Source organism: Trachymyrmex septentrionalis, unplaced genomic scaffold, assembly GCF_001594115.1.
Source record: "Trachymyrmex septentrionalis isolate Tsep2-gDNA-1 unplaced genomic scaffold, Tsep1.0 scaffold114, whole genome shotgun sequence".
NCBI lineage: Eukaryota > Metazoa > Arthropoda > Insecta > Hymenoptera > Formicidae > Trachymyrmex > Trachymyrmex septentrionalis.
Window position 1 is genome coordinate 134380 of NW_017304269.1, and position 13155 is coordinate 147534.

The 13155-nt window shown below is 34.9% G+C and overlaps 2 protein-coding genes across 5 annotated transcripts in view; one reads left to right on the forward strand and one right to left on the reverse strand.

The window, feature by feature from the left end:
• The first annotated feature begins 2253 nt into the window (after positions 1–2253).
• Positions 2254–10228, forward strand: LOC108753538. 2 transcript variants are annotated; one of them, XM_018495202.1, is made up of 7 exons: positions 2254–2543; positions 4168–4294; positions 4396–4493; positions 5936–6155; positions 6843–7353; positions 7741–7985; positions 10102–10228. In XM_018495202.1, the coding sequence occupies exons 1-7, from the start codon at positions 2496–2498 to the stop codon at positions 10203–10205; spliced, it is 1353 nt and encodes a 450-aa protein (XP_018350704.1). In that variant the 5' UTR covers positions 2254–2495; the 3' UTR covers positions 10206–10228. The 2 variants fall into 2 exon arrangements, with proteins under 2 accessions (XP_018350704.1, XP_018350712.1); XM_018495210.1 differs by lacking the exon at positions 10102–10228 and having other exon boundaries at positions 7741–8103.
• A 156-nt stretch (positions 10229–10384) lies between these two features.
• LOC108753526 (unconventional myosin-XV) overlaps positions 10385–13155 on the reverse strand; it is a 50629-nt gene continuing 47858 nt past the window's right edge. For all 3 annotated transcript variants that reach the window (XM_018495191.1, XM_018495170.1, XM_018495180.1), the window contains 4 exons: positions 11654–11786; positions 11384–11588; positions 10729–10865; positions 10385–10639 (listed from right to left, as the gene is read on the reverse strand). In XM_018495191.1, the coding sequence (XP_018350693.1) occupies positions 10406–10639; positions 10729–10865; positions 11384–11588; positions 11654–11786 (709 nt within the window). In that variant the 3' untranslated portion in view covers positions 10385–10405. The remainder of the gene's footprint in view (positions 10640–10728; positions 10866–11383; positions 11589–11653; positions 11787–13155) is intronic.

The following is a 13155-nucleotide window of genomic DNA, read 5'->3' on the forward strand; positions in this document are numbered from 1 at the left end:
AAGCGACGGCCACTGGCTCGGCGACTTTCATCTGTCAACGTCTGTCAATCGTGTCGCCGTGTCGGCGGAATTGGGTGGCCGGCGCGACGCGGCGAGACAACATCAAACAATCGGTCTATTGTGTACTACGCGCGTGTGAGTATATCGACGACGCACGTGTTACGGATTATACTCACGTATGCTCACGTATAAATTACTTATATGCTTTTCAACAATACGGATTAGGCAGATTCTCGGATGTAAGTTCGGGAAACTTATAATTATGATTTTCTACGGTTACTCATACAAAAAATACTTTATTCGAGAATATAAATTGGGCGAGTGTAAAAATTCATGTCCAATTTAATATTAAAGTTCAAGCAGTAATTTGGCATGTAAAATTTTCCCTGCTTTAAAAAGGACTTCAAGAGTTAAAATCTACTCTCGAAGAATCACTATAAAAATAGTAACAAATAAAATAAATAATATATCAAAATGTGTTGCTCAATAAAAGCTGAATGTTATAAACACAACTTTCATATGTATGTCGTTTGTTTGAAACATAAATATTAATACATGTGTTTTATGCCCTGACAATCTCCTTAATTGAAAATTATACTAACAGAGTATTAAAGATAAAAATATCTTATTTCTTTATTTATAATTCTAAATATTTAATAATTTGATGCAATTTTTTTATATGCTATCGGTTTACACCCTAAAAACACACATGTACATTTAAAGAACAATTTTTTGTTAATCTGTTAATAATATTTATAATTACATAATATATAATTACATAATGTATGTAGTATATATATATATATATATATATATATGTTTTAATTTATATAAAAATTTATTATCCACACATTTACTTTATGTATTTAATTTAAAAATTTATATAATTTTTTATATGTCACATTTTATAATTGTCATTACTTTTTATCGTTTATTTTTTAATTCAGGAAAATTTCTAATGTATAAACTTTTAATTTTGGAAAAAGTATGCATATATTTTTTAAATTTATATATATTCGTTCGTTAGAAATCTCTTATCTCTTCTGTGCCCTATATTTAAATAAAATTTCTGACAACAAGTTGGAGCGTGTACATTGCTTATTTATTCCACGGAAATTGTTGAGAATCATTGAGAGATTAAAATCGCGCTTCGTCTTTTCTCGCGAGGTGTAAACTTGTAAAGTGTCGAGAAGTGTCGAAGCAGTAACGAGATTTAGCGTGTTGCGAACGGGTTCAAGGTACGACTTACGAGGTGTGCGCGACGAGCCTTTCCGTGACACATATCCGGAGATTCGCATCGTCCTGCGCCATTGCACCGTGTGATAATAGCATTGTTACTTGTGTCGTTCGCATGCAGGCAATCCTTATTACATGACACACGGTGCCGCCAACCTGGGCGTCCAGTGCGCCTTCGCTATATGTATCTTCTCAGTCGTTGCTCGAGCGCGTCGCGACGCGAAGCCTTGGTTTTCCGTGTTACGCCGTGCGACTATTACAGGTGATAAATATACTGGTTTCTATTGAACTAGGACGTATAGTGCGATAACGATAGAATGCTCAGAGCATAACGTAAACTAACTACTTAAAAAAATAACATATTTAATAGTTGACAGTTATAGATAATCTCGAAAAAGTGAAAAGAAATTCTTTGATATTTGTTAAGTACATTCGTCATTATATCTGCAGACATTACAAGAAAATTATTTTTTTTTTGCAAAAAATACGACTTTTCAGTTTCTATTTCATTTAAATTTTATTTTTCGTGCAAAATGTTTTCCTTCTCATAAATTTTAAAAAGTAGCCATATAAATTTGAAATTAATATTTATAATTAGAAGCTTATTTCATATATATATACAATATATAGAATATATGTGTACAAATAATTAATTTATTATTTATTTTTATTTATGCATTTTTGCTTTTGTTATTTATTTATTCATAATTTATTTTTTATTTATTAATTTTTCCGTTAAAAATTTTGTCACTTTTTGCAATGTTCATAGATTCAAAAATAATACAGTGTAGATTTATTTAAAAAGTATCGTTTATTTCATTTTTTAAATTGTAAATTCTCATAATAAAATCTTTAAATAAGTTATATGCTTTGCCGTAAGAAACGCTTGCCACAACAATTTTTGTTTTATTTCGACCAGGAACCTTATTCTCGAAAACATTAATTATTAGAGAAATCTATAATATATGTAATACACTACAGTATTTTCGTATATTTTCGTATATTTACATATTCGTCGAGAATGTCGCCTCAGGATATGAATAAATTTTTAGTCCCTATAGTCAATGTGATATATCCTCTCGACAAAAACCAATTGTTAACGCGACTAGTAGCGTTTCAAAAGAAAATGAGAACGGTTTGTTAATAGCCTGAGAAATCACGTAATGCTTCGCCGAAAAGAGACGACACTTTCCCAAACGGCCGCTTGTTCTCCGTACCTTTACTTGTTTGCCTGATAGTGCGCCTTTAGCGATCGCATCATGCCAATCATGTGGAACCGAAAGGTGTTCATCAGAATAATTGAAGTGGTACGTAGATATATCTTTAATTTGTCGTTAGCACGAAAAGCTTAATTTCGCGATTGATATTTGCATTTGGCATTTATTAATTTGGCGTTCGTCAATAAATAGAATTTCATTGCATCCAGATTCCAAGACTCTTGTAGAACCTTCTAGTGTATACTATCACTAAATTAATTTATTTAATTCTCTATTTATTTCTAATTCTGCTTTAGAAAAAAAATTAAAAGATAATTTTTTCAGATAAATTTAATTAAGATTTATGCAATTATTATAACAATATGCTAAAACATTTGTGTAATGATTTATTTAATAATTTGTGATAATAGTATTATCACGATAATAGTATGTCAGACTATACGTGACGTTCTTGATAAAAATTTTTACATGAACACATTTAATAATGTTTATATTTTTTATTAAAATTTTTCAACGTAAATTCTGAAATATTCTAAGATTTATAAACTTTCTTATTATCTATGATTTCTGAAAAAGTACTTCAAACTTTTCAAATTTTATAAGATTTTATCAGAAATTATGGAATATGAAATCTCTGAATATTGCAAAATTCATACATGTGTAATTTTATAATAAGATGGTAAGACATTTTCTCTACGTATATTTCTGAGGTATTTTAATTCGGAAAAAAATTTGAGAAATTTTTTCAAAAGTAATAAAATTATTCAGAAATTCTGGAAAATCCTAAATTTTCATAAAAATTCCAAAAAGTTATACGTATGAATAGTCTTAAGAAAAATTTTTATCAGAATTCGAGACAGTTTGAAGTTTGCAATTTATTTATATGGTATTTGTGAATAGTGCATGTGAATTTGAATTATTGTTACTATTCGTGCTATATAATTGGCTAAGCAGTTTTTTTTTTTTTTTACAAAATCGAAGAGCCCGAATTGCTATGGATCTTGTATAGTCTAACGAGTTTAGAGGTTTAGAGCAACGAATCGCGTGAGATATATCTTCTGTATTTATGCCAGCTCAAACTTTATAAATAAATATTTTATCGAAATGATATCGATTTTCAAAGCCCTTGACGTTTTAATTACTGTATATTATACTATTACATATTTTATTTTGTTATAATACTTATACGAAAAATAACTATAAAAATCTCTTTTTTTTTGTACAATAATCAATAATAATAAATAAGATTATTTATGTAAAAGTTTCATGATGCAGACATTAATTGTTTGATCCATGAATAAAATTTATTTCTTTATTTACAGAACCACTAATATATCTCTGTATTATAATGAGACTTTGCGTAAATCATTGAGATTTTTGCCTTTATTTTTCAAGTTGAAGCATTATAATAAAAAAATAATAGCTAAAATACATATATAATAAATAAACTGTATCAATGTGTTATTGAATAAAAATATTGTTATTCATAACTTTTAATAGTTATTATACGTAATTCTCCGACATAATATCTGAGATATTATAAGATTAGAAAAGCCGTGTGTGTGTGTCGCAGCCTCAACATTAAATATTTCATCGAAACGATATTAATTTGAAACTGCCGAGGGCGGTTATTATATAATTATGTATAATTGTTTTACATCACTTATATATGGTGTTGTAAGGTTAAGAAAAAATCGTACACGTTGAATTGCAGCTTCTGTGCGTCGCCTGCGTCGTGGCGCTTAGAGTGACGGACGATGAGAGCCGAAGGGTGTTTCATTACTTGAGGAATCGCAGCAGGGAGTGGTCGCTGTTGAACAATGTGACGTGGGGCAGCATAGGTGCCTAACTTGAATGATTCAAACATCCGGATCCTGGGGCTCTCGCATGCCGAGGATCGCGACTCGTGACACACTCATATCCCGATTTCCGTGTATTTCAGGCGCTGCCCTCGCAACAGCGACTTGTGGCGGATATATCATCATAACGACAGGTCTTTTGATCGCTGCGGCTACCGGGGAACTCCACGGTCGAAAGACGGTAATTGCTTTCCTTTTTTTTTTCTCTCTTTCCTTTTCTCGTGCGAGGAATGTGTTGTAACCGCGTTTCATAATACCGTCAACGGAACCAAAATGGCTCTCGATTGTATAGAGAAATTAGAATGATTTTTTCATAAATATAAAAAAAGAAAAACAAAATATTCCTAGCATATTTTCGAAAAGGAAATCAAAGATGGATAAAGTAAAAGTTGTCTTTTTTATCTAATAGATGGGGCATTTATATATATATATATGTTTAAAAAAAAAGAGAAAGTTGACATAACCTCCGAGACAAGAGATTCGGTGTGTATCATACAGGGTGCGTCCTGTATGATCTCACTATGAAGATTAAAAATTGAGCCACTCTTTTTCAGATTAACTCAATTTTCACTCTTTAGAATGAGATTCCACTCCAAAAAATTGAGTCTTATACGCATAAAAATATCCCAACGAAATAAATCTTGTTACATAAGTATCTTTAGTCCTCTACCATTTTATATATAAATATCTTTCTTTTTTTTAAACATTCAAAGCTAAAAGCATACAAATATGAAGAACTTGTCTTTAGGAGAGTTTCATCTTTGTCTAAAAAAAAGAAAGTTAACAAGCGCTTCTCATATTTATAAAAATGACAGAACTGAAGTTATTTATGTAATAACATAAGATTTATTCCTGTTTTTTATCGGCTTCTACTATCGGTATAATATTATACGGTATAAGTTTCGCAAAGTCATCCTGTCAGAGGGAGAGCAAAAACGTTTCCCCACGAGGATAACCCCTGTAGAATTTCCACGTGTAACGCAGAAGAGCGACACGATGGCGGGAGCAGGACTCGCTTCGACGTCACGCCGGGATCCTTCCCAGGCGCTCTTAATTTATTCCGAGGTTGGTCTGCAATGTGAAAATATACCGCGTAAATCGCGGCGATCGCGATGGCGCGCGTGAGAAAATCGGTAGCGCGACGCGAAGGTGTCATTGAGGGGGCCAAGGATATTCTCTTAGGCATATTCTCCTTAGATGAGAGTCGAGAGCGGGGCTCGCCCTGCCATGCCGCTGCTCCGCCGTGCACGTAATCGCAGCCTTGGCCAGTCGCGACACGTAACGTAACTCATTTGATGAGTCATAATTGAGGCTGGGTCTAGCCGATCTTGAGTGGACTGCATAATGCGTAGATTTCCTGTATACTTGCTTGCTTCTAATAAATAAATCTAACGAAAACCAGTGGCACACGCATAGCGTTCTGCAATGAACAGCCCTGAAGAGCGTTTGTAATACGCGCCAAACACTGATTATATCCTTTTTCTCGTTGTTTTTTTCTTTTGCCCGCAAGGTTGAGTAATAATTTTTATGCATAATCAATCGGTTGCGCTAGGCGTAAATAGATCGCATTGACGTTAAAATCACGCAGGTGTAACGGATTTAACAAGCCCGATTAAATCTCAGGAATTTTTCCTGCTCGGACTGGGTGTGATCCTCTTCGGGATAGTCGGCGCCTTGTCGCTGGCCTCTATCGACAGCGTCCCTGAGGATCTAGTTGACAATGCCGCGGTTTTAGGAGCGCTCTGCTTGCTCACGGCATTGGTGTTCATTGGAGATCTACTGATGAGCCCGCCTCGTACGAAGAACAAGCAGGACCAAGAACGAATCATCGAGAAAGATTTTGGTACGATTGTTAGAAAAATTATTAGATTACTTTTTATAAAATTTGATTTTAATATGATATTTATTATATTATTTCTTAACTATTTTATTTTTTTATATTTTATTAAATTCGGATTGAAAGAGAATTAACAAATCACATTTAACAGTTTAGTCATCAATGCGATTGGTCGATTCTTTTTTCATTCGAGGTCTCGGACTGATTTCTAGCACACATGGACACAAGCCTAGGCTTTATACCTATCCATTGATAATAACAGGATTGCGGGCATGCATTAAACGTTTTATACATGATTTTTATACGTATAATACCATATATTATACGTATTATACGCATTACACATACATATTATATATAATAATATATAAGAAACTGTAGATTTAAATTGCCCAACTCTAAAAAATTTTGCGTATTCCGAAAACCATCGAAATAAAGTGTCACAACTTCTGTGTCCACGAATGTATATAGCGCTGTGTATTAAGTCTGTGTGATAGATTTCCTACCTCAATAGTCGTCAACTTTAACGCTTAATATCTCGATTCGCGGAGCCAATCGCCACATTTTTCTGTCGTATTCTTTCGTTTTGAGTGAAAACGCTTCGAAAGAGCTTAATTTCATTAAAATCGGAAATGAGGTAGCTATTTCTAAATCATTTTATTTATCTTTAAAAAATGATACGTTTCGAAATAGGGAAGCGTCAGGTAACGCCGGTGGTGACCACCGAGGATACGAAGAAGTCAAAACCATCAACCATTGTTAAAATACCCGAGGACGAGGACGGTCGTGTGAACGAAGCTTTTCAAAAGGTAGACGATCGTCGCTCTGATCCCGCACGATCGCAGCAGGAATCATCCGGTACGCGTCCGCAGGACATCCGGAGTGATCGTGAACTTCGCGATGATCAGGAGCTAAGAGAGCACGCGCAGAATTTCGAGAATGGCCGTGCTTTACGTGATTCGCAACGGTATCGAGAGATCGAGGTGCCACGTGCCATCCTGCACGATCCTAATCGCAGGATTGACGAGTCCAGGATAGTGTACAAGAGCCGTGACATCTATCAGCGGCCGGTCGACGAAATCGACACACCGCGATTTCCGACGGAATACGAAAAGGGAGATCCAGTCTTTGCGAGAATCGTCAATCCAAGCGTGAAGATTATGAAGGTCGAACGTGACGTCGAGGAGGAACTCGACAACTACAGGTGATTTCTTGCGTCCGGAGACCCATCGTGTCCTTGGTTCGGAAACTTCATTTAAGTTCGGCAATTTCTACGTTAACCATCTTGGATCACGCTGTCAGAACCACGAAAACGATTCTTGTCTCGCTATTAGAAGTAATTTTTTAATTATTTTTTGTAAATAGAGAACACACTCAAGGCCCTAGTGAAAATTTTTCTTAGAATTCTTTATATAATTTCTTTAATGTAATAATTTTATAACTTTTTGTGGAATTTCGTCGAAATGGAGAATCACACTTGTACGGATGTGAGTCGTCAGAATTCGCTTCCTTGTTTCCGACGTTATGATTCAAGATGTATGACGCATAGAGTGTCAGTTCTTAAATATAATTTTGTTTGAACGACGAACAGATATTCGGACAACAGTCAATACGATAACGTACCTATCAGAATGCGCGGCTCATCTGGAATCCTGAGAGGTCATCATCGGGATGTGTCCTTCAACGTACCACCACCGCCTAATTATCGATCTAGAAGATCCAAGGATGATATGGAGATGTTGGAACAATATTTTGGTGTACTGAAAACTACCGGCACGCAAACTGCAAGAACACCGTATTCACCGACCGATCCAGGATACGTTCGGCATACTGCAAGTAACTGGCCGCAAGACGTTAAGTCGAGCACACCGAAACCTAGCCCGGAACACTCTAGAATTTAACCCTTTCGTGCACACGTGGACACTTTCGATCTTTTTTCTAATTAAAAATTTATTGGCCAAGTCTAGTAAAAATATTAATTTTTTTCTCTAATTAAAATTAGTCATTAAAAATTTTCAAATGATTTTTCTTCACTAATCTTACAAATATCTATGTTCTGCAATCTCTGTAATTTGTGAATTTTATTTTCACAAATAATTTAGCCATGAAAGGATTAAAGCAAGATATAACAATCGTTGACAGGGTGTTTACTGAAATCTTAAATGTTAAAAAATTCCCTGATAATTCCTGGACTGTTTTCAGGTATTTTTATTTAACATTCTAGGAAAAATTAGAGAATTTTTTAATGCAACTTTGTGAAATAAATTTGAGTGCAAATAACACAAACTATATAATATAAATTAGTAAAAGACAAGGGTTTTCCATGAGATTGTGTATGTATCCGTTTTCTACAATTAAAAATGCAAAATCTATGAGATAAGTATAGGGAAGGCTCACTGCAGTGAGCTACTTTTTTCTACTATATTTTCTTTTATTGTCATGATTTTTTTAAATAAAAACACGTACGTAATGTATGCCATATTTATCGTTAACCAATTATCGGCATTTAGTATCACTAAGAAAAATAATGAAAGAAATAATGTTTTCTAAAAGAGACAGAATTTAAATTTAAAAGTAAATATCCAAGGACTTCCCCAACTATCAAAATTTTATGAAAATCTGCTTTTCAAAAATAAAAGGGAAATTGCCTGAAAATTCTTTGAAAAAGTTTTCCCAAGTAGTAAACACCCTGGTTGATATTATATATAATATAATATATAATATTTTTTTCGATATTTTATAAGATTTTTAAATGTGCAATAATATGCAACAATCGTGAAACAAAATTTGTTAAGTCCAAAAACACTCTCAAACAAAAACCAAAGTATTCTACATTTAAGTTAAAGAATAGAAATTTTTTTATAAACTTAGGGAGCGTTTATATTAGCCGTATGTATTCCCTTCTTACAATCGAATGAGAGGGGAATACTCGAATGTGATCAATTTTTATAGATTACGGCATACGGTCAATATAAATGCTGCCTTATAGTTGAATACTAAAGGATTGCAACACTTTCCGATAATTTTTTTTTTTTGGAATGTGTAAAAATTTTGAGAATGCAAATGACTATCTCTGAATGCATATGAGCGGTCATGATAAACCGTATATTACTGCCAGTTGTTAGTACACTATAGTATACGTAACGGGAATTATAGATTTTCAGTACTGATTAATATACGAACATGGCCATAGCTTTTGCGCATTTTAAATTGTAAAAAAAAAGTGTTGCAATCTGACTGTACATAACACAATATTCATTTAATTCGATTCAAACGTAAATTTTAGACAACAAAGCAGTAAATTTTGGACTTAATCATTATGTACCAGGCACACGCGCTAGATGCCACAATGCATTTATAATTAAATATAGTTAATATACAAATGTATATAAATAAATTAGAAGGACAGCTATCTATTGTATATCACAGGACTGCGATAACTTCATAAGTGTCTTTCGGTTGCTTTTATTATAGTTCATATATCCGCTGTCTTTAAGAGTTTAAGAATTTTGAGAGTTTACTTCGCAGACCTGTGTGATAGTTGGGATCGCGATAAAAATCGGAAAGGAATAATACATCTTTTTTACACGTAAAAATTTCAATATAAAGTTATTATTTTTGTTCACATCTCGTATTCCTATATGCATATACGTACAATTACTATTAATCTGATGATAACATATAATCGTTGCATGGTTAGTCATCTATTCGACGCTCATCAGGGCGTGTGTTAATATTAATTAATGTTAATAATATTACACCGCCATGATGGATGTAATTTCTATTTGTTGTGTTTATTTCTCTCTTGTCAATGTTTTTGTTTATGAACTTCTTAAAACATATAAATAAATGCTATACAAGTCCATCATTTCAAGTCATCCGATGTGGACAATTTAGATACTTTGAGCATTTGTTTTTCTTCTTTATCCTTCTTCTCAATCCTTCCTTTCAGCACATTCTATAAATATCCCTGATGACGGATTAGCTGCACCATCGTTCATTAGAACAAGAACCGGTACATTGGAGCGGACTTATCCTACTTGGTACCCGATGTAACTTGAATCTCAAAATCGATGTCTCACGCAAACCACGTTAAGGACAATACCGTAATTTATGTTAGCTACACTCGCGGCGTTACAGCTCATTACGTTACAGTACATTAATCAAGGACTTAACTTGATTACCATCTTACAAATTGATTAATCCGGATCGGATATCGGTCGCGAAGAAAGAACGCCATGTTATCGCGAGGAAGCTTATCTCATGCCGAGCCCGATGCCAGCTCCACCTTGAGCATTAGACGTCCTTTGCTCCATAGTGATATACTGCCTGATAAGGCGAGAGATTTCATGAGCCTGCTCTGTCTGAAGTCTAGTGATACGCTGTTGCATCAAATTGCCGCACTTCATGTCGAGGTAGAGCGTGCCTTCTTCAGACTTGACCTTCCTAGTGGAGATCACTTCGGAGTAGGGATAATGGTACAGTGTCTCCTGAAAGATGCCAGACGATTGAATTATACAAAGAGGAAGAGCCGTTTACGTGAAAAAAGATGAGCATCTTAAGAAACGGAACTACTTACATGCGTGATTAGATCTATGAAATGCACTCCATGTCGATTGAGAGCGAGAATATGATCGGCGCCCTTTTCCTTGCCCTCGGGTACCCTCTTCACTGCGAAGAAACTTGACCCGAAAAGTGGCCACTTAGACAATATTTCTAAAGAAAAAGAAAACGCATACACATGTATATTTAATATATTTATCAATGACAATTTTATCATTTTCTTAAACAACAATTTTGTAAATTGTTATTATTTAAGATTTTATTCGTATATTAAAGATATTAAAGCACACAAATTTAAAGAAAGTATAAAACATCTTTTATTGTTTATATATTCGTGCGCACTATAAGATAAACAATTTTTTAAACGTAAAAATAATTAGTGGGTTTCAAGAAATTAGTTTTAAAAAATTCATATAATTTTGTTAAATTTTTATATATAATTTTATCATCTCTCTCTCTCTCTCTCTCTCTCTCTCTCTCTCTCTCTCTCTCTCTCCTTTTCTTCATAAATTTAAAAGAGAAAAATTCTTAAAACTGTTGTGAAAAATTATGAGAAATTTTTTAGGATATTAGTTGTTACGTATGTCATTTGACGTAATAAAATAAGTTAAAAGAATAAACTTTTCCAGTGGTTTCTTGTGATTTCGATTTAAAGTCTCGAGTCAACTCACCGAGCACTTGCGCTTTGCAAGTAGCCGCCGAAGAGTGCTGAACGTTGTTCCAGGCTTGCTGAACCATGTTCGACCATTGTTGCGGTCTGGGCTCTCTTAAGCTGAGTGCTGTTTTTGGCAACAGATATTTAATCTCCTTCGTTGCGGGTTCGTGCGTCATATCGGCCGCTCTGTGCAATAGTGCCGCTATTTGCGCCATGTCATACTATAAAACATGTGTCATTAATGGATCGTTTATTGTCGACCGAGCTCCAGGCGGATATTACTTACAATTATTTCCTGAGGTAAATGTTCTCCAGGTAAAACTAGTAAAAGTCCTTCTAGATAATCGGGAGCAATTTGATTAAATACCACTTCTATATACAATGCTGCATCCAGTCGTAGAGGATAGTACCAAACAGATCTGAAAAGATTAAAAAAAAAAAAGATATTTCCAAGTCTCTAAGGGAGGTATTTTTGAAAATTTTTGCACTTTTTGGATATAATTTTACAACTAAATAAAAATTATTTATTATATTATATATTTATTAATTTATATCAAATACTATTAAAAATTTAATACTTGTAGAGGAAATATTCTACACTGAACTGATGGTAACAGAATATACAAATCACTATACCTGCAAAATATTAAGTAGAACACTTGGTGATTTTTTTGGAGCTCCGTTGTTACATCCAGGACGTACTCGTCTCTGGCCAACGGCATGGTGAACGCGTCGCCGTCGACGATGCAGTACAGCGAGAACTCGTCCATCTCGTGTGGGTTTCTCACGGAGATGACGTTGCACATCTCCTCAATAACATCTTGCACGACAGTCGTGCATTTCGTGTTAATGACCCGTTCGGTGCCGCCAGGCAGCCGGTAGATTTGCCTCTTCGCGTTCCTGCCCGCGCTAATCGCCATGATCTCCTCCACGCTGGGCACGTTCTTGCGCCCACCGTACTTCACGGTTTTTCGCAGGTTTTGCAAGCACACCATCGCGGTACCGTGGTAAGCGCGACGCTTATCGTACGCCGCCGTTTCAAGGTACTTTGTCAGGTAGGGTCGGAGGCCCTCACTGCACGTAAAGTAGGCGGCGATGATGCTGAAGATCCGCCACCCACGCTGACAGCTCTCTGGATTCGGGCTCTTGTTATTGGTAGTCTGTTTCATCAGTTGACAATAAATCTCGTCACGCAGCTGCTCATATTTGTGACAATGCTGTGGACACGCACAAAGACATGGTTTTGTTAGGAAAATTATGTCCTTCAACACGAAGGAAAGAATAGCTCAAGCTAAAATTAGCTCAAGAAGACAAAGATAATAACGGATAATAACAGATAATAGTCAAGTTCCGTTTCTTGTCAGGGATTTCAAAGGTAAATCTACGAAGAAACAGCCGTATATGCAAAAATGACTCAGAAAAATACGGAATATTTTTTATTTTTTATGCACGTTTATAGAAGGAGTTAAAATTAAAAATAATTCTATGGCAAATCGAAATCTAGCTCAATATAAGCTGTGATGTGACGCTTTTCGTCCATCACTTTGCGGATAAGCCAAGTGAATCCTGGATCCTACCGGCTCGTGAGGGCAGGCAATAAGCGTGCGCTACCATTCATGCGCCATCTTAAATTTATTTTTATTTATTTTTCCTACTGAATTTTTTTGCATTATTTTTCTGCGAGAATCGTTATCACGATCGGTAGCTGTGTGCGTTGATCGTGTTAAAGCTGTCTCACTCGGTTGCTAATAGGGAAGAGAATTGCCGAAGAGGAGGCTCTGGACTACG